Here is a 20,644-nt window from a genome sequence, read left to right as displayed (position 1 = left end):
GGTCTCAGGTGGCAGGGAGAATCCCGGACAGGTGGCAACCCTAGGGAGCATGCATGCATAGCCAGCTCCAAGACATTAAAGTCGGGTGGATCGGCACCTCAGGCCATAGCCTTCCTGGGGGCTGGTCAGGAGGCCACGTGACGTCCGCATCTTAAATACCCTCTCCCACTCCCACTGACCTGGCTCAGAGAGTAACTTAAGCACCTAACCAGATCGTAGTTCCACGCCTGCCACAAGAGACAGTGCCCACTGTGGCCAGGCTGAACATCTCACAGTCCAGTTAGACTGATGCAAAGGTCCAATTTTGACAAACAAACCCAAACCAAACTGCAGTTTAGGTAAAGTTTAACTTTGAAAAATGCATAGCGCATGCTCTTCATTAGCCGCCACTATACACACACACACACACATATATATATATATATATATATATATATATATATACACACACATGTGTATGCACGCCCAAGCGTAGTATGACTTTCCTTACTTCACTGTTTCCAAATGGCTCTAGCCCCAGATCTTTTGTAGACGTAGCAACGCCCTTGTCCAGCAGTGTCCTCAACTGAGCCAATTTTCCAATCAGCTATTGGGTGCTGCCATTGCCCTCTAGATTAACCACTTCCCACCCGGCCAATGCACATATACGGCCAGGTGGGAGCCGTCTACTTCTGATAGGACGTTCAGGAACGTCCTTCAGAAGGAGCAGGATCGTGCGCGCGCGCGCGTGCCCGCGCAGCGGCGCGGTTCCGATGTGCTCGTGTCACCCGGACACGGCGCATCTCAGATCGGCAGGAGGGCTCTGTGATTGGCCCTCCTGATCACATAACGGCCGTGTCCAATCACGGCCGTCATGTGATGTAAACAAACAGCCGGTTGCTAGGCAATCGGCTCCTCCTCTCCTCACACAGAAGTCATCGCTGAGGAGAGGAGAGCAGATTGCTGCAGCCGGCTGATGATCAGTGAGTATGAGCTAAAATTGTAGTATTTTTATATCAAATACATTTTGGAAAATATGTTTTACGAACTTAAAAAAATTGAGTAGGTTACAAGTTAATATCACTTAAAACGAAGTAACTAAGTAATGACCATAACACTACCTGCCTTGAGTTTGCATGTTCTACCCTGTGCTTGCATAGGTTTCCTCCCACACTCCAAAGACATGCTGATAGGGCCAATTTACACAGGAGCCAGTGTATGTGTATGTATGAATGCGAGTTAGGGATCTTGGATTGAAAGCTCCTTGAGGGCAGGGACTGATATCAATGTATATGTAAAGCGCTTCCTAAATTGACAGTGCTATCTAAGTATTTGAAATGAGTTAATGTATGTGTTCCTAACGTAAACTTTTCTATAAACTGGAAAAATTTAGTTGGCTTTACTTAAAACTATAGTTCCAGACAAGTTAGTGATAATAAAGGTTAGTTTTTTTTATTTTCTAAATAGGTTCCTTTTAAGCTTGTGTATTGTTGGTTCACTTATCGTTTCCTTAGTTTTCTCTTTTTTATAAATGTTTTTTTTTCTTCGTGTGAATTTCTTTTTTTTTTTTTTTTTTTATTTCACAAAAGTTTTATTAAAGAAATGCAGAGAATTACAGTCGACAATATATCGCATAGTAAAGGTAGCATAAAAAAAACATTGTCACAGGTAGTTACAGAGATGTATAAACAGTAGCTTGAACTGTCAAGATATAGGTGACAATCGTCAGTAAACCATTAATGACTATTCTGTGATTAATTTAACAATATGGATAGGATAGAAATCTTAAACACATATAATGGTATATCTGGATCACTCGTATATATATAGAGAAAGAAAAGGGGGTGAGAGAGAGAGAGAAAGAGGAAAGGGAAAGAAAAAAAAAAAAAAAAAAGGGGGTAAGAAATTAGTTTAATATAGTTACAGAAGAAAGGAGTAGGCAAGGAGAGTTTCCAAGCAACGGGCCAGCGCTGTTGGGTCCTCGAGAAAGTAACCTATATGATGAAGGTTCAACAGCAGTCATTACTAAATGAAAGACTTATATTCCTGTGTATCTTTGAATGCAAGCCATTTCGACCAGGTTGAAGCAAAGTTTAACATTCTTTCTTGTGAAATACTTATAAGTTCCTCAATTTTTTCAATAAAATTAATCCTTCTGAACCATTCTTTTTTCGTAGGGAGTGAGGGTGACCTCCAATGGCAAGGGATACAATGTCTCGCTGCGTTTGTCATGATCATGGTTAGGGATTTCAAATATTTTTTTGGGGGGATTTTGTTGTGATGCAGTAGGAAGTGGGCAGGGTTGAGATCTAATGTTTCTGATGTTATTAAAGAGATGGTTTCGTGCACCATTTTCCAGAAAGGCTGAATAAGTGGACATGACCACCAGATATGAAATAGCGAGCCCACCTCCCCACTGCACCTCCAACATTTGTTGGAAATCTGGGGATAGAATTTATGAAGTGTACTGGGTGTTCTATACCATCTTGTTAAAATCTTAAATCCACACTCCTGTGTGGCAACGTTTAGTGAACCTTTATGAGCGTAAGTGAAGATATTTTCCCATTCTTCATTGGAGAGGGAAAGATTGAGGTCATTTTCCCATGCTAGACAAGAAGGATAGGAGAACTCTAAACCCTCTTTAAATAGTGAGTTGTAAAGACATGAGATAATATGTCTCTGTGGGGATGTGTCTGAACATAAGATCTCGAGGGTTGTGAGAGATTTAGATCTAAGGGCTGCCAGTGCTGCTTTGGAGATATAATGTCTAATTTGGAGATATGTCCAGGGGGATATCAGTCTAGGAACGCTGTCCTTATTGATTTCCTCGAGGGATAAAAATATCCCCTTGTGGATAAAGTGTTTAATTAGCACCGTATTGTGGGGCCAATTAGCCAGGAAAGAGTTTGAGGTGTTTCCTGGGGGGAAATCAGGGTTATTCCGAAGAGGCGTTAAGGGACTAATCCAAGGGGTGGGGTCTCCAATCTTGTAAGTGTCATGAAAGATTGCTATCGTGGGTCCAATAAGGGGGTGTGATTTAATTTCTTTTTGAAGGTATTTAGGGTCTATCCATGGTAAATGGGTGATTGAATATGGAAATTGGGCCTGTTCTAATGATACCCAATCTTTGACAGATTGATGTAATTTCCAATCTACAATTCGCGTGAGTATAGTTGCTTGGTGGTATTTTTTTAGATCAGGAAGCGCAATTCCTCCTTTGTTTTTTGGGAGGATCAGTCTGGCATATTTGATTCTGGGAGGTTTACCCCTCCAAATAAAGGTGGAACAAGCTTTGCGGAAGGAGGCAAAGAAGGAGGACGGCAATCTAATGGGGATCGTTTGCATGGCATAAAGGAATCTGGGAAGAATGGTCATTTTTAATAGAGAGGCCCTCCCAAACCATGAGATGTTTAGAGAGTTCCAACGTTTAAGGTCGTCTTGTGAGTTCCTTAGTAGGGGTAGAAAATTAAGTTTGAAAAAGTCTTTTAGGGAGGAGGGTATCTCTATTCCAAGATATGTAATTTGGTTGGGGGACCAAGTGAATGGGAAATTTTGTTTGCATAATTCTACATCTTTGAGGGGCAATGAAATATTTAGTGCTACCGATTTGGAGTGATTAATTTTTAAATTAGATAATAGTTGATATGTTTCAAGTTCTTTAACTAGATTGGGTATGGAGACCAAGGGTTGTGATAGAAAGAGTAACATATCGTCCGCAAAGGCGGCTACTTTGTAGGAGCGGTCTTTAATCTCGATGCCTTTAATATTTGGGTTGGATCTAATTTTGTTTAAGAGCGGCTCTAAGGTGAGGACAAAAAGCAACGGGGACAGGGGGCAACCTTGTCTCGTCCCATTTTTGAGGTTAAAGGCGTTCGACAGGTGGCCATTAGTGCGTACGCGTGCAGTTGGATTAGAGTACAATGCAGCGATATATGCTCTCATCCGGGGCATTATGCCAATATTTTTAAGGACTGCATCAATAAAGTCCCAGGCCACTCTGTCGAACGCCTTTTCTGCATCAAGTGATAAAAAGAAGCCCTGTTTTTTTTTAGAAGTTAGCCAATTATGTATGTTCAAGGCCTTGATGGTATTGTCTCGGCCTTCTCTGCCGGGGATGAATCCCACCTGGTCAAGGGAAATTAAGGAGGTCAGTAGGGGTAGCAATCTATTGGCCAGAATTTTCGCGTATATTTTGATATCTACATTTATTAAGGAGATTGGGCGATAGTTTGTTACAAGTGATGGGTCTTTTCCTTCCTTGGGAATTACTGTTATATGCGCTTCCAAGAGCTGTTTGGGGGGATTTTTTTCTGAGTATAGTGATTGGAAGGTTTGCAAGAATTTGGGTTTGAGAATGTCGAAAAAAGTTTTGTAGTATTGTAATGGGAGACCGTCTGGACCGGGGGCTTTGCCTACTTTCATGTCTTTCAAGGCCTTATCGAATTCATCGCCATTAATGGGGGATTCGAGTTCCTGGGCAATGTTTCTTGCGATTTTGGGTGGACTATGTTCCTCCAGATAACTTTGAATCAATTTTGATCTGGCTTCCGCGTTAAGGGGGGATTTAGGATTGGGCGGGATATTATACAGAGTTTGGTAATATTGTTCAAATTGGGTGGCTATCTCCTCGTTCGAAGAGTACGACTTTCCTCGGTTGTCAGTTATGTGATGTATGGTGGATGAGGCTTTCTTACTCTGAACTGCTCTCGCAAGCATTTTCCCACTTTTATTACCTTGCTCGTAATAAATTTTGTGTCGTAATATATATTGTCTTTTAGCCTTAAGATTCAATTCTTCCGTAAGAAGCTCTCTAGCTCTAGTCAACTCCTCGAAGGCGGAGACAGCCACGGTCTTCTTGTGTTGTAATTCAAGCACATGTATGCGATCTATTAAGGATTTGATTTTATTTTGTTTTTCCTTTTTAAGTTGGGTCAATTTCTTTATGAACTCACCCCTAATGACACTTTTGTGGGCTTCCCATTGGATGATCTTAGTAGTGTCAGCAGTGTCATTACGGGCAAAATAGTCACTAAGTGTATCTCGAAAGCGATCAATGTCTATTGGGCCCTTCAGTACGGTGGTGTTTAGTCTCCATGTTTTAGTTATAGAGTTTTTTTCTGGGAAAGTCAAGGATAGTGTGATTGGGTGATGATCCGATAGAATCATGGGCTCTATTGTCGTGTTCGTGATGAGTGAGAGGTCAGCTTGTGTAATATAGAAATAATCAATTCTCGAATACTTTTGATGGATTGCTGAGAAATAGGTATAGTCTCTGGCTTGAGGATTGAGGGTTCTCCAGGTGTCATGTAGTGTTAGTGATTGCAATTGGAGTTTGATTTGTTTTAAAGCCCTGAAAGGAAGACTCGAGGAGCCATTTGAGGTGTCAGCCAAAGGGTTGAGGGGGACATTAAAGTCTCCGCCAAGTATTAGGATGCCTGAAGCAAAATTTGTTAGTAGATCATTAATTTTGCGGAAGAAGGTAACCTGTTTTGAGTTAGGGGCATAGATATTGGCGATCGTGATCGGATGAGATGACACTACGCCTTTGAGAAAGATAAATCTTCCCTCAGGATCAATCATTGTATCTTTTATCTGGAAAGGAGTATGTTTTGATATAAGGATAGAAACTCCTTTTGTCTTCCCCTCAGGGTTGGTGGAGTGAAAAAACGTGGGAAATCGACTATCTGAGAATTTAGGTATATTATTGGATTTAAAGTGTGTCTCTTGAATACATACTATGTTGGCTTTGTATTTATGAAATTCATATAGGAATTTGGTTCTTTTAGGTGCGGTGTTAAGTCCTTTAGCATTAATGGACAGTAGTTTAAGGGAAAGAGGTGAAATTTGCGGTCTTTGAGAAGGCATGTTGGAAAAAAAAAAAAAAAAAAAAAGGGGGGGTTTAAAGAGGGGTGAAAGGGGGGGGTGTTAGAGGGTAGGTGTAGTACCTATGACAGGTACAGAGAGTACAAACCGGAGGGAGGGTTAGACCTGCTAAGCCTACCTATATATATATGCCGGTAAGGTCAAGGAGGGGTGAAGGGAACCACTCCTTGTGTGGGTTCTATGACCAAATGAGGTACAGTCTGGTGATTAAAAATGATATCACAAGGTGATAAGTTTCTTATCTGTTGGGAGGGCCCGGCGCCCAGGGAGTTCCTAAGGGCATAATAAATTTATAGATGACAGGGTTAAGGTGTAGAGATATGGGGAAAGGGATGATGTAACTGTATCTTAGTTTTTGCGAATAGACGGCTAGAGCTATCGCTATAGAAATGAGGTGTGGGAGAGAATGATCTCCTGTAGAGAGACTGGAAAGGAATTAATACAGTGCGGACCTCTGGTCTAGAGACATGAAACCACTATGAAAGTTTTTAACAGCAAGTGAGCTGATAGATGTAACCCTTTTACCCATGGATGGGTAATCCTAATTAGGAGTATTATTTAACCAAATTGTGCGGTATATTAGGTCAGTAAGGAACCATTCCAGAAATATTCATTCACATCTTAAATGGAGAAGAGAGGTGACGTATCGAGAGTCCCCCCAGGCCGCGGTAGGATCAGCTCTGAGGTGAGCGACCTATAGTTTTGTCCCCCATTATAGAGTATTATGAGCTGGACTGAGATAAAAGGGTGTAGCTGTATCTCTAGCAAACAGATATGTATTGGTTTTTCCGTATCCAATAAAAGTGTGGACCGGAAGGACTCTCCACACGTCAGATCATCTTAAGTACCAATAAGGAATTAGTGACTGTAACTCCAGGTGCTAACCAATCACCAACATCCACCTGGTTAAGAGTATTGATAACTAAGACAGAAATTTTGTTAACAGTGAAAAACCTGAAACTTGAAAAGCAGAAAAACCTTCAAAAAATGAACATTCGGAGGAACATTAATCAGATTAAAAGAGCTCCCTCATCGATGCTATTACATATGCATTTCCAAGAGCGGGTCCCATGGGATAAAAACCGCTTTAGTAAGCAAAGAGAGTCTTAACCCATTAAGGCATTGAAATAGAGAGTGTTGAAGCAGAGAACAAAAAAAGAAAAAAGAAAGGGGGGTTAGAGGCCTATACATAACTCAAAAGAACCAGGCCTGACAACCAAACCCAATACAAGTTTAAACCTTGTCTCTATAAAGGACTATCGTGTCCATAAATGTGTAGAGAGTAACGGGGTTGGAGCCTTGTATTGGCAATACACTTGTGAAAGAAAAAGTGGTAAGAGTTACTCAGGTCAGACTTGCCCTGGATCAGCGTATACGATGAGGGTAGCGAAGTGGCTTCACATTTGTAAGCTTGTAAGTTGGCCAAAAGTATTTGCAACGGATTGTCATCAGTTCGGCCCATAAAGATACAAAATATATGCAGAGATGGGATTCCAAGCACCCCAGAGGGGCCTTACCTTTCTGTGTAAAACTGGGTCCTTCAATTCCAGAAAGGGGGGTTGAGGGGTGACTAAGTAGGTTTACTCACTGTACACAGAGTGTATGGTGGCGGTGGTAGACCAGGAGTAGATAGGTAGCAGATGAGCTGGAGTTGTTTGAGAGAGGCATGGAGCAGCCATCTAGGTGTCCATTGAATCTTGCCTGTCGATACGGTCTCTCCTTCTGGGTGGGGAGATGACTGGACTTCCTTGGTCTGCTCTTCTTCCATGGTGTTGTGCTGACGGAGATCTACGACGTCGATCCCTGTTTCTTTGCGTTCTGGGAGTCATGTTGGTTGCCACTTCAACCCATGTGTCATGGATCTGGAATGAATTGTACCAGTCAGGTACATCTGTTACGGGGATGTTGAGCGATTCGCAAAATGATTGCAGGTCTTCGGGAGTGCGTAGGAACGCTGTGTGGCCTCTCCAAGTTGCAGATAGGCAGAAAGGGAATTTCCACCTATAGGGGATGCCTCTGGTCCGGAGTTGGTCAAGTAATGGACGCAGGGCCCTGCGTTGCTGTAAAGTAATGTTGGAGAGGTCCTGGAATAATTTGATTTCATGACCGTTGAAGAGGACTCTATTTCTTTCTCTGGCTTTTTTTAGAATGGCTTCCTTTAGCGGAAAATTTACCAGGCAGCAGACTATGTCTCTCGGCGGGTCAGTGTCCCTTCCCCTTGGACGGAGAGCACGGTGGGCCCGTTCAAAGTCAATTGGGGAGTCTGGGGGCCTCTACAGGGATTTGATCTGTGGTCTCGGGGACTCCGCGGATTCTGATGTTGTGACGCCTGCCCCTGTTGTCGAGGTCTTCAATGTGGCGATGCATCTCTATTAAGTGACTCAAGTGGTTGTCTGAGGCTCTTTGTATTTGTTTCAGGGCATCAGAGTGACGGGATGTAGTTTGTTCCACAGATCCCATTCTAGCTGCCACATGCTGTATGTCAGCTCTCAGGTCTGTGATGGCAGCAGTCAGGGTGGCTTTTATGTCCAGAGCCACTGCCTGTAAATCAGCCAGACTGAGGGCTTGAGGGGCTAGGGAGGCTTGGGGGGATAAAGCCTGAGGCAGTGGGGGGAAATTGTCTCTTTCTATGGCCTGCGGGCCGTTCGCGCCGCCCGCCGCGCCTCCGGAGGCGCCGAGCGGGGTGGCCTGTTTAGGCGAGGCCGAGGCTTTTGGGCCTTCACCTTGCGGCGGACGGAACATCGCTGGAATATTGGCCAGCGGTGACAGACCTGTCTCGGCGGCATCCCGGGATCCTGGAGCGGTTCTGTCTCCCTTTCCCATGGTCGGATGGACGGATTGAAGCCCTGTGAGCGGCGAAAACTTCCCCTGAGCGCCGGAGGATATAGATCAAGCGTCCATCGCTGTCCCCGGTCCGGCCACGCCCCCGTGAATTTCTAACTTCTTGTTCCTCCTCTGTAAGCTTGCCCCCATCATCAGAGCCATTCTGGCTGGGGGTTAGTATACGTGCTCGCCCCCTCCCTTGACACTACATCCCTGCGGGGAGACGCTGTGTACGTTCACAAGCATGGGAGGCAGGGGAACAGTGGGCATTTCTAAGATCCTGTGCCTTGTTGTTGTATTGAATGACCATCTCAGCAGCACAGCCCCACCTTAACCCCACTGCATTTAAAGTGGGGTTTGTCGACTCGGCTGGAGACTTTGATTAAAAGGACAACAGCAACTAGAAAACAATATTTGAAACAATAAGATAATGTTAAATGAGTTGGCTATACTTAAAACAAAAAAGTTGAAAACTTGAAAAGTGTAATGAGTAAGAAAAAAAAAGTTTAGTTGACAGTACTTAAAAAGCTGATGCAAATAGTTGCCTCAATTTGTTTTGAGTAGGCTCAGTACAATATTTTTTACCGTGTACTCTTGGGTCCTTATTATTTTCTATATGCTGCAGCGCTGTGTCTCATTAAATAATATGCATACAAAATTTATATTAAACATTTCATGATAAAAAAATAAAATAATTCCCATCTACTGATGAAGGCTAATGAGATGCTGACACGTGTTTTAGAGGGGAGGGGCCGAATCTGTGAAGCTTTGTGAGTGTAGATTTGTGGTGAATGAAGTGATGATTTGAGACTTGCAGTTTTAAAGTTTTTATCTTGTAAGTGGATTTGTTTTGGGGGGCTTTTAATAAACAGGCAAACAGAGTACACTATGGTGTGTGTGTTGTTTCATGTCTATAACCTATGGAAGTAATAGTGTGATTGAACACTTATGAGAAAGTGAAGGAAGGTTCATCTTAAGGCAATACAAACGCTGATTGCCCACACAGAGGAGCAGTCTGGAGACAGTAGGATTACCATTGGAGAGTGAAAGTTGATCCATTGTGGTGGACACAAGGAGTGATTTGTCTATGCTTTTACATTCATCTTTGAGGTGAGCAGGCACTTTAGCTGGTGGAGATGTGCACTGGATTTTGGTCCTTTTGAGGAAGAACAGCAGTGATTGTTCTGGAAGCATTGACACAGATGACTTTTTTTGTTTGTTTTTATTATATCATGAAATGTTTAATATACATTTCGTATGCCCATTATTTAATGAGACACAGCGCTGCACTATATAGAAAACAATTTTGAATTTGGTGTGGTGTATCACTGTAAGCCCCCACAGCCAGAACACTGCAGGGTTAATTTCTCTGATTTCTCCCCCTATCTCTATAGTGGCAGTTGGCAACTCATTAATTGCAGACAGGTGATGGGTAGATTATGTCACTGCCTCGTGAACCCTTCATTTGAAACGCTCCTTCCCCATATTCAGAGTGGCACAGGGAAGTAACACACTTTTCCTCTGTGAAGTTAGATTTGCACAGAGTGACCCCAATCCTCCCCTTCTGGGGTCTCTCAGTGGTGCTCGTGGCTCCTCCTCTTCTCGAGTGCACATCGGAGAAGAGCTCTCCTTCGGTACACCCTTGTCCTGCTGCTGCGTCTATTGACACAGACAGCAGGACTTGGCCTGCTGCAATCAATCTATCCAATCAGGACGTGAGACACCGGCTAGGCGAGAGAAGGTCAGCAGGAATCAACAAGCTGCAACAAACAGTGGTATGTCAGTCACCACTGCTTCTCTGTGCCGCGCTGCATGTGGAGGAAGCTGCTTCTGCACTACAGAATAACTACCCCTGGTGAGCTGGGGATAGGTAGCAGGTACAAAGCTCCCTGGGGTGAACCCACTTTCAGGCAAAGATACCAACTCGGTGATGTAGTGACAAACAGGGGTGTGGTTATTGGTGCTATTTACAAGTGCTGTACAGTGTTCTACAAAATAAACAAGGCACAAACTCCAAAACAAAATCCTAGCCATATGTGGGCACTAACTAAACAAATCCATGTCCTAACTAGTGGGCTGAGCAAGCCTAAAGCTTCCAACCACCTTGCAGCTCTCACAGACATGACTTGTCTGTTCCCCAAGCTCAAGAGCCCTGACTCTGAATTGAAGGTGATGCTACATTTCCAAAAGGGAGACGTACAAAACCCAAACTGGACAGAGAATCAGAGGTCTATAAAAGTGTATGAGAGAAGCCTGGGAGATGTGTAAACCCCCAACAGGACTTTTTCAGGCTCCCTTTGAGACACTCTGCTACACCCTTGTACTCTTCTCTGCTGACCCCTGTACTCTGCCCTACTGAACCATTGTACTCTGCCAAGTTGACCCCTGTACTCTTCCCTGCAATCACTGCACACTCTGCCCTACAACCTACTGACCCCTCTATACTGTCATAGAAACTAGTGACTCCTGTACACTGGCCTACACACTACTGACCCTTGTACGCTGCCCTAGAACTACTGACCTCTGTACACTGACCTACAAACTACTAAACCCTGTACATTGCCTTGCATATTAACTACCCCTGTACTCTTTTCTACTTGCCATTTACACTGTCCGGAACTCAAACTATGCCAGCCAGGGCAGGACTGTTCATCAATGAAAAACTCAACCATTTACTTGCTGATACCAACTAATACCCACAAAATTCTTAAGTTCTGGGACCCATGGATTAAATATGCCCATGCTGCACTCGCATGTGAAAGTCTAACTAATTTGTAGAGCCCTAATTGAGAAAGGAACAGTTGAAAATCTCTGAAGACCTCCTCTTGGAATTGGGCCAACAAGATACAAAGCCTTAATATGTCAAAATAATTGTGTTAGAAAATTCTGTATCACAATCCAAGAAAACAAATGTTTAAAACAAACCAAACAGGTTATTTCACTCTGTGGAAGAATTCTGTGGAGTAGGTTAAGAAAAAAAAGCTATAAAAAGGTGAAACCAATCTGAACGTATCAGATCTCCAGTCCCGTATTGGAAGAGACTCTGAAGTATTTCTGGTAAGGAGTTTAGGTCTGTCCTTAACTCTTTTTAAGCAGAACCCCCATGGCTTTGGTGTTTTTAAAATAATTTTACTAAATCAACAAAGTTCTATGACGTATTAACATCTGTAGCATTCTTTTTAATGGTTTTAGTTATTTATGTTAAATATGATCATGTTAGTACACTATACAATAGCATATATTTATACAAAATTGTCTTATTTGCTCAGGTGAAGATGTTGGTGCACAGTCTTCTAGTCCTCTCCTTGGCAGTTGCTACAGCTTTTGCTAACAAATGTGGTGAGTATATTTCTTGAGTAGAATAAGTTATGATTTACAAGTGAGGTATTCGCTATTTTTATTCTGACATCCAAATGTCATTCTGTTATTGTGCTGGCAAACTCTCATTGTGTTTCCTACAACAAGGTTTTGGAAATATGGTAATCTAAAGATCCCACCCATTCAGTCTAGTGTGTTTGCATGCCAGCAATGCTCTACAAATCGACTATTTATGCAGAATGGTTAAATATGTTTTTCATGCTAAAAACACTATAGGGTTAATTTTCTAAAACTAGAGAGCGCAAAATCTGGTGCAGCTGAGCATTGGTTTCTGTGTAGAGCTGCATCAGATTTTGCAAATCAACCCCTGTAATACTTGTAAAAGTAGAATTTTAAACCACTTTGGCATTTGTTTTTGACCAGGGTTATAATTTACAACATGGGTGAGATCTGCGTTTAAATAGCGCCATGCTGATTAAAAAAGGCTAAAAATGTCAGACTATACAGTGTACTGTATATGTGTACAAACATATTGTATATCTGCCCAGAAGATAATACAAATCTCTAAAAGAGATAAGCTATCCTTAATATTCAATGTACAGTACATGTTGCATGTTTATATGCAGTATGGTATTTCTTGTGCACCACAATACCATAACTATTGAGAGCATTTTGTAAGTTGTTTGTATTACATGGAAAGCAAAAAAAAAAAAAAAGTAAATCTATGAAATGTATATTTAGATCCTGGCAATTACAACCAAATGTTTCTCTTATATTTGAGAAGGTGCTTCTTTTAAAGTATTTAAGATATTATTAAGGAACTTTATTTTTATATTCACCGTGATCATTCTTTATTCTGGCAACATAAAACATTTCGAAGATGTAGACTTCTGTACCATTTGCAACTTGCATGTAACTTTACAGCACGGCAATGATACAAGTTAGTATAGAAAAAGATTCATTTTTTTTAACCAGTTGGAAAAGAGAGAAATAATAATATAGATTAGTGCATAAATGTATGTTTGAAAATAATCAAAGGACCAACAATTTAATAGATTCAGGAAGGAATGTGTCTATGTCTCTAATTGTACCTATGTCCTTTCTTAGAATCTGATTCTCTCTCTGAGAAGAAACAGACCATCCTGAACCTGTTGGCATGCTGGGATGATAGCTCTGCAAATAACATCCTATCAGGTTCTACTGGAGGTGATGCTAGATACCGAAGCTGTAAGGAAATCAAGAATTCAGACAGATATGCTAAAGGTGAGATACACATTCATATATCATGGTGCATATATAATAAGGGAAAATAAGCTTTCTAACTCTATAAACAATAGGTCATCAATAATCAAGCATAACAAGGGTGTTTTTTTTATTATATTATTATTATTTTTTTTTTATGTAATTTCAAGAAATACTTGTCATACACTTTAAAACTAACAGTCAAACTTGTAGTAAAATGATGATTAGATCAACTAACGATTTTATTATTTACTATTTTATTTGGGTTTGTAGTAATCCGCTCAATGTAAAATGAATTCTGTTTCTTATGGACATGAGAGAAGTAACCATGTTGATAATACAAATTAGATGACTTTTATTTTCTTTCGAATGCGAAGTTGTTGAAGCTGGTATGTGTTGCTTACATAGTTTTGCAATAAATATGATAACAAGGGAAGACGTTTTGAGGAGGTGGGTTTTGAGGGACTGCTTAAACATTATAATATAATATAAAGGTGGAAACATGTCTAAGGTAGTGAAGAGAATTCCAGAGAGCAAAGAATTGCCTGATGGAAACAAACGGGGAGAATGATTGAAGCTAATTTTAGACCATAAATTCAGATGGGAAGCTGCATCGTGAAGTGTTTTTAACAGGCAGAGCACAGGTTAACTGGAGTCCCGTAGAAAAATTGGTACAAATGTTTGACAGATGAGGAGTGATTGGAAACGTAGTTGAGTATTATGACTGCATTCACAATAGACTATAGAGGAGGAGAGAATTTGTTAGGAGATGGTTGCATTTGTGCAAATGTAGAAATGAGTGACCAAGGGCAAAGACAGAACAAATATATGGAAATTGTCTGCTTTTATGATGGTTAAAGCAATGCATATGTATCTTCTACCATGATTTTGTCAGCTGTATACTGGGTGTGGATTCTAGTCCAAAGACAAATTCTGAACTAAACAATATACTGCAATATGCTAAACAATATACTGCTACTCCAGATGGAATTTACCTGCTGTCCACTGAAGATGGAGTGATCTACCAAACCTTCTGTGATATGACAACCAATGGTGGAGGTTGGACACTGGTGGCAAGTGTACACGAGAACAACATGAATGGGAAATGCACACAAGGAGATCGTTGGTCCAGCCAGCAGGGAAACTACCCCAATAATCCAGCTGGCGAAGGAAACTGGGCAAATTATGCCACATTTGGGTTGTCAGATGGTGCAACCAGTGATGATTACAAGGTATTAAAAGAAAATAGTTCAATATTTTTAAGCTTCCACAATATGAAGCAACTGAAGGACATTTTTAGTAAATTCTTGTTGCTGTGGTGTTGGCAAGGGCCTGAGTACTGTTTGCTGTGACCTTCCAGAATTATTGAAAAATACCCATTCACATGAAGACTGCCAGCCACAAAATATAAACTATTACACAATCGTCACTTTTCATGTAGACTTCAGTCTGATTCTTACTAACCAGATAGCTCTGAAAAGTAGTTTTAGGGCAAACTTTTACAATACTTCCATTTATTCTGAACTTAATAATGTCTATATGTTTACATATGTAAATAATTTGTTTTTAGAATCCAGGATATTATGATATTACTGCCAAAGATCTGAGTCTGTGGCATGTTCCCAATAACACACCGTTGTCTCAGTGGAGGAATTCATCTCTGTTGCGATATCGTACGGACAACGGTTTCTTTAATCAGGAGGGTGGAAACCTCTTCCAGCTTTACAAGGTAAGCGTTCTGTGGTATTTGTACTTTATCTATCTTTTAACACAAAGGGTTTTTCTTTGTTTGTCAAAGTTGCTTGAAAAATATGAACCATGCAAGTTTCTTATGAAATCAAAACTCAAACAAATGGGTTTATTAAATAAATAGGGCAAGCAGCAAAGCTCTAACCCAGTTATTTCCCATAGCATCAGTCAAAAGCCATTATTTTTAAATCTCAGTCACAGGCACAAATTGGGTTACTGAATTTGGTTATTGCACTTTGCTCCTTAAAAGATAAATTCATCTTTGGGAACATGTAGCATGTTCCCAATACTGCAGCCGCTGCCCACTCCGCTGCCTTTATTGACAGCAAGGCATCTGCCCGGTGGCGTCATTCATTCACATCGTTGTGTGAATGGCAAACTACAAGTACCAACAGCCTTTGTGGCTGTCGGCATGTAGTTCTCAATGAACTACCATGGTCCTGTTGAGGGCTCTGGTAGTTCATTGTCTCTCCCTGTCAGTGTGTATCTGCCTGCCCGTTTGACCAAACAGATACACTGACAAGTCTACAGGAGTCCTGCATTGCACCCGCGATCTGCTGATTGCGGGTGCAATGCTTTACAGGTTGAAAATAAATAAATAATAATAATAATATATATGCACTTTATTTTATTTTTCCTGCAAAAAACACGTGCTTTCATTTATTTTTTAAAAGGTGAACTTATCCTTTTAAGCTGTCCATACATTATAAAATTGTCTTCAACATTTTTCTTATTCAGCTGAAGTCTTTGCTTCCCCTCCCCGCCCCCCCAACACAAATGCCCCTCCTCAAAAAAAGTCACCCCTTCTAGCACAAATCCTCTACCCCTTTAAATTTCCCCTCTGTGCACTAATCCCCCCCAACAAAAATTTTCCCCTCCTAGCACAATTCTTCTCCCTCCTTGACCCTATCTCCTCTGCTAGCACACTCCCCCCTTGCACAAATCCTTTTCCCTAATCCCGCTAAATCACAACTCTTAGCAATTATTACCCCCTGCTGCCCCCCGCCCTCCAACAAAAATCCCCTCCCCCTCAATCTCCTTGTAGTGCCCCCCAGCTCACATGAAACAGTGTCCAGGGCAGCCGTCCCTCCTGCCCACCCCTTGTCCCGGCCCTGGGTTTGACCTCAAATGATTTGGTTTTGATCAATCTAAAGGAAAATTGTATAATGTATGGCCAGCCTTGGGCCTTTTCAAGGCTCAGCGATGTATAGCAGACATTCAGATTACCATCTACAGTAGTCGGATTAGTAAACCATGAATTCTAGTTGGTTTCTAAATGAAAACTTTTGTATAGTCATTGCATTTTCTACATAATAAACAAGGATCATTTTGTCATAATATATGAATGATTAATATGAATGTGTATTTTTAAATATTTGTTTGTGGTCTTGCTATGCTTATTCAGGAAATGGATACAATTAGACAAGTCTAATGACAGGATATGTATTTAGACCATTTTCTATTCCTCAAATGTGTTATCACCTTGCTTTATGTACTATAGATAAAATGATTCCATTACAATAAGAGTATTGAGTCATTTATTACCTATTAATGATTTCAGTCATTGTCTTTATCTTTTTGATAGAAATACCCTGTGGTGTACAATGTTGGAGCCTGTTTAACAAACAATGGACCTGCTTTTCCTGTAGTATATGATTTTGGAAGTGCTGATAAGACGGCATCTTACTACTCACCGTTGGGATCAAGTAAGAGCATGATAAATATTAATTAATTCTTATGTGTTCTATATGTGAGTTCTGTGACATAATTAACACGTTAATGATCTATTATTTTGGTACAGAAGAGTTCACTGCTGGCTATGTCCAGTTCCGAGCTATTAACGCAGAAAGGGCTCCCTTGGCTCTGTGCGCTGGTATGAAAGTGACTGGCTGCAATGCAGAGCATGTAAGTATTAATGCTTCATTAGTATTGATACAATGTCTTGCACATTTACAGTACTCTTATTTTAGATGATCATATTTTTTCAACATGAAGGCATACAAGCCATTGCTGTATATCATACACTAATAAGAACCAAAATGTAAAAAAGAAGATACTATTAATAGTCTTTCATTGAAGAATCCCTTTAAGATTTGTAAGATTGCATATTATATATGTAAATATCTTCTACTAGTTAGAACAACTTAGTCAAAGAAAACACAGAACCGCCAATTCCAAAACTTACCCCTAATGGCCTGTAGGAAAATAAAATTAGTATAGCTTACATATTCTGAAAGGTCCAATACAGGTAAATGCTGTGCATATTAAGTCATTGAATATCTGCACACTTTAATAAAGATCAGTAGCAGGTAATTCCTACAGTTCACAAGTAGCTGTAGGATGGGATGCAGCATCAGCCCCTCTCCTATTTACTAGTTTTATGAAAACTCTGTGTCTGATCTGTTTTCAAATGGGAACTTTTATAACCCCTTTACAACAAATAGTATTTCAATTAATTTAACACAAGACACACATTTTCTAAAATTACCCAGCAAATTACCCAGCATAAACCTTTCCACTAAATCCAAGTCTTTCTTTTGATGCTTGTTCTACGTTGTACAAGATACCTTTTTAATTCCTAATACTTTATACTTCTTACACTCCTTACTAGCACTGCATTGGAGGAGGTGGATACTTCGCAGAGGCATCACCTCGTCAGTGTGGAGACTTTTCAGCCTTTGACTGGGATGGCTATGGAGCACACTATGGATGGAGTTCCTCCAAGGAAATTACTGAGGCAGCTGTACTTCTCTTCTATCGTTAATGTGAAAAAAAAAAGTTGTTCATATTTTTCCTTTTAACAATTTTTGCTTACTTCAATAAAGTACCATTTTTGCATCAAACCTGTCTTACTCATTATCTACACCAGCCTTTTTCAACCAGAGTGCCCAGGTAGCCTCAGGTGCCTTCGGGTTGCTTCAGGGGTGCCTTGGCACAATACATAAAAATTGTCCAAAAATTGGATAAAAACCAGAGGAGGGACCAAGACTGCCTTTAAGTTACACAAAGCCACAGGTTTTCATTGTGCACCATTACAACCTTCTAGCTGCTGGCGTCCTAACAACCTATAATGAGCACCTGCACAGCGTCTTTGTTTGTACCTCCCCTGACCCTCTCCATCAGCACTGGGGTTACACTAGCTGAGTGAGAGAGAAGGGAGAAGAGAAACACTGATATACCATTCTATTTGCTTTGGAAGAATACATCACCTCTTACATTGAGTGTCCTACATGTATGGATGTTGCTGCATTATGTAAAACTTTTAGTGTAGTTGTTTACATTGGGGTGCCTTGAAATTGTGCATCATTTGAAAAACATTGATCTACACACATAGCAATGTTGTTTTTGAGCTGTTAGGTTTATTGAATGCAAATGTATTAAAATTATCCAATTTAGGAAAAATAAATCAACCTAAACTTCTCATTGAATTATATAAGAGATAAGCAGTGTGTATGAAGTTATGTTTACACTCAGGCCCAGATTTAAATCCCCCTGCCCCCCTAGCCCAACTGTTTTATGCCACTTGTCTCTCTCTACCACGGTTGGCTAGCACACTGACTAGGATCAAACATCATGTAGCGGCCATAACCTTTGTAGGGCGGCTTTAACTTACTGGGCTTACCAGTTACCTCCGCTTGGCTTGTTCTTCCACGTCTAGGGGTTCCCAGGGTTGATACCCAACAACTTGTACGCTGACACAAATAAAGTCCTTTTGAAAGGTTTTATTTTGCAGTGTTAACATCCAATAACATAGTCTCTCATGGGAACAGAGGGCACGGGTGAAGAACTCAGGCACCTTGAACTGCAGATCTAACAAAGTCTCTAATTCCACCCAGAGAGTAGCCACTCACAGCTGGGTACTTCAAGGCTGAACAGATCTCTAGCCAGAGATCATGGCAGTCAGCATGTTGACTCAAAACTTGAAACAATCCTATGAAAAGGAACCTTTTTCCTCAGGACCTGGAACGTTTTCTGTCTCCCTAACAGTACTGGAAAAAGCATAGATTCGTCAATGTCCTTCCCAACTCAGTAACCAGGCACTTCTCAGGATGCCACTTGTCGGCCCTCCTCCAAAGAGTCCTTCCCCGGTCACTTCCACGAGCTGTGGTGCCCCTCCAAGCCGAAAGCACACCCAGACACCTTGAATCCTCCCTCAGTTACTGCGCCTGGGACCAGCCGGTTCCGAGACTCGGGAACAGATGGATCCCTACCCCAGACCAGACCAGACGGGTCTATTAGGGGCCTCTAACAGGAACATGTTGCGGGATGTCAAACACCCCATGACCAGGACCCCTCACGGGGCTACCCCGGTTCTGGTACAAGAGCAGACCACACGGGCCTCACAAACTCCTCCCCTCTCACCACGTGACCCACACATCTTAAGTACCCCTTCCCAAACTCCCCAGAGGGGCCTGGCACTTCCACTGATTGGTTCAGAGAAACTTGATACTCAAAACGTCCAATCAGGTCTGGGTCAAGTCTGTCATGTGTACCTCACTGCCCACATGACCAGGCAGAACTTCTAACACAGCCCAGCCAGACTGATGTCAAGGCCAACCTATGTAATTAACCCTCAGAACCCCTACTGAGGCAACAACTAAATTTACATGCGTATGACACTTTGTCCAAAATGTCATCCACTAAAATTGTAATTACTGTACATAGGAAAAGTCAAAGCTAAGGACAGAGACTGAAAGAAACAGTTTACATACTCTGAATCAGTACACCTGGAATTGACAACTAGGAGATGTTTTAGGACCAACCAATTCATGTTCAGCTGCTTTTCACATGACACCTTCAACATTCTCATTTTGAATATTTGTTTCTACTCTTGATTATCTGCACCCTCAAACTCATCTTTTTTAGGTGATCTGGACCAGTACACAATATACTATTCCAAGCTAAAATGTAACAACTGTGGCGGCAGGGTGGACGTCTGTAATCTTTTATTAAATGCAGTAATGTGCTACAGTGATGAGTGGTTCAAAGTGTGCAGCCTTTGGCATTCTTGCTGCCCTAGGCTATGGCCTACATTGGCTATGCAGTAATCCTACTTGCCTACATTTTGTTTCTTTACTATATAAATGTAGCACAATGATATCTATTGAGCGATCTTATCCCTACACTGTTCCTGCCTATCAGGAGTTCAAAAGGCTCCCTAATTAGTCATGTTTTCTAATTCATTATTTTGTGCGGTAAACAAAAATAGATGAGGTGAGTTTAAGAGTAGACAAATAGGAACTTAGAATAGAAACCCTAACTGAGTAACAATAAATCAGTATAACCCAAAAGCAAATATTTATTTTTTCAAAAGATCATGCTCTCTTACAGATGTATCAGTATACAGGGATGAGACAACCCATTTATCATTGGCAGGGGTTCTCACAATGATGAGCTTTTAATTTACTTTTATTTACTGGAAAAAAAAATGTTTGCTATAACTCCTCACAATAGCTGGAGTTTGGTTTCAATAAGGTATCTAAATCTGCTAGTACACTTAACACTACCCTACCCCCTGACTGACAATGCTGCTGTCTGTTGTGCCCCCTGTGCTCCATTATCTAGGGTGGGGGGCACTCTAATACAGGAGGTGTGTTACTGGCCAGATCACCAAATGAAAACAAATAAAAATAAAAATAAAATAACCTAA

General features: G+C 41.2%; 1 protein-coding gene across 2 annotated transcripts; it reads left to right on the top strand.

The window, feature by feature from the left end:
* Positions 1 to 11,617: 11,617 nt before the first annotated feature.
* Positions 11,618 to 17,837, top strand: LOC143930176 (intelectin-1-like). Of its 2 annotated transcripts, none has more exons than XM_077454207.1 (8): positions 11,618 to 11,742; positions 11,955 to 12,024; positions 13,111 to 13,266; positions 14,230 to 14,477; positions 14,816 to 14,974; positions 16,580 to 16,700; positions 16,796 to 16,899; positions 17,606 to 17,837. In XM_077454207.1, exons 2-8 carry the CDS (start codon positions 11,961 to 11,963, stop codon positions 17,756 to 17,758), a joined length of 1,005 nt encoding a protein of 334 aa, XP_077310333.1. In that variant the 5' UTR covers positions 11,618 to 11,742; positions 11,955 to 11,960; the 3' UTR covers positions 17,759 to 17,837. The 2 variants fall into 2 exon arrangements, with proteins under 2 accessions (XP_077310333.1, XP_077310334.1); XM_077454208.1 differs by having other exon boundaries at positions 11,737 to 11,755.
* Positions 17,838 to 20,644: the final 2,807 nt, after the last annotated feature.

This window comes from Lithobates pipiens, unplaced genomic scaffold (genome assembly GCF_037356315.1).
Source record: "Lithobates pipiens isolate NorthernLeopardFrog02 unplaced genomic scaffold, aLitPip1_a1.2 Scaffold_25, whole genome shotgun sequence".
Classification (NCBI taxonomy): domain Eukaryota; kingdom Metazoa; phylum Chordata; class Amphibia; order Anura; family Ranidae; genus Lithobates; species Lithobates pipiens.
This window is presented reverse-complemented; position numbering and strand designations above follow the sequence as displayed.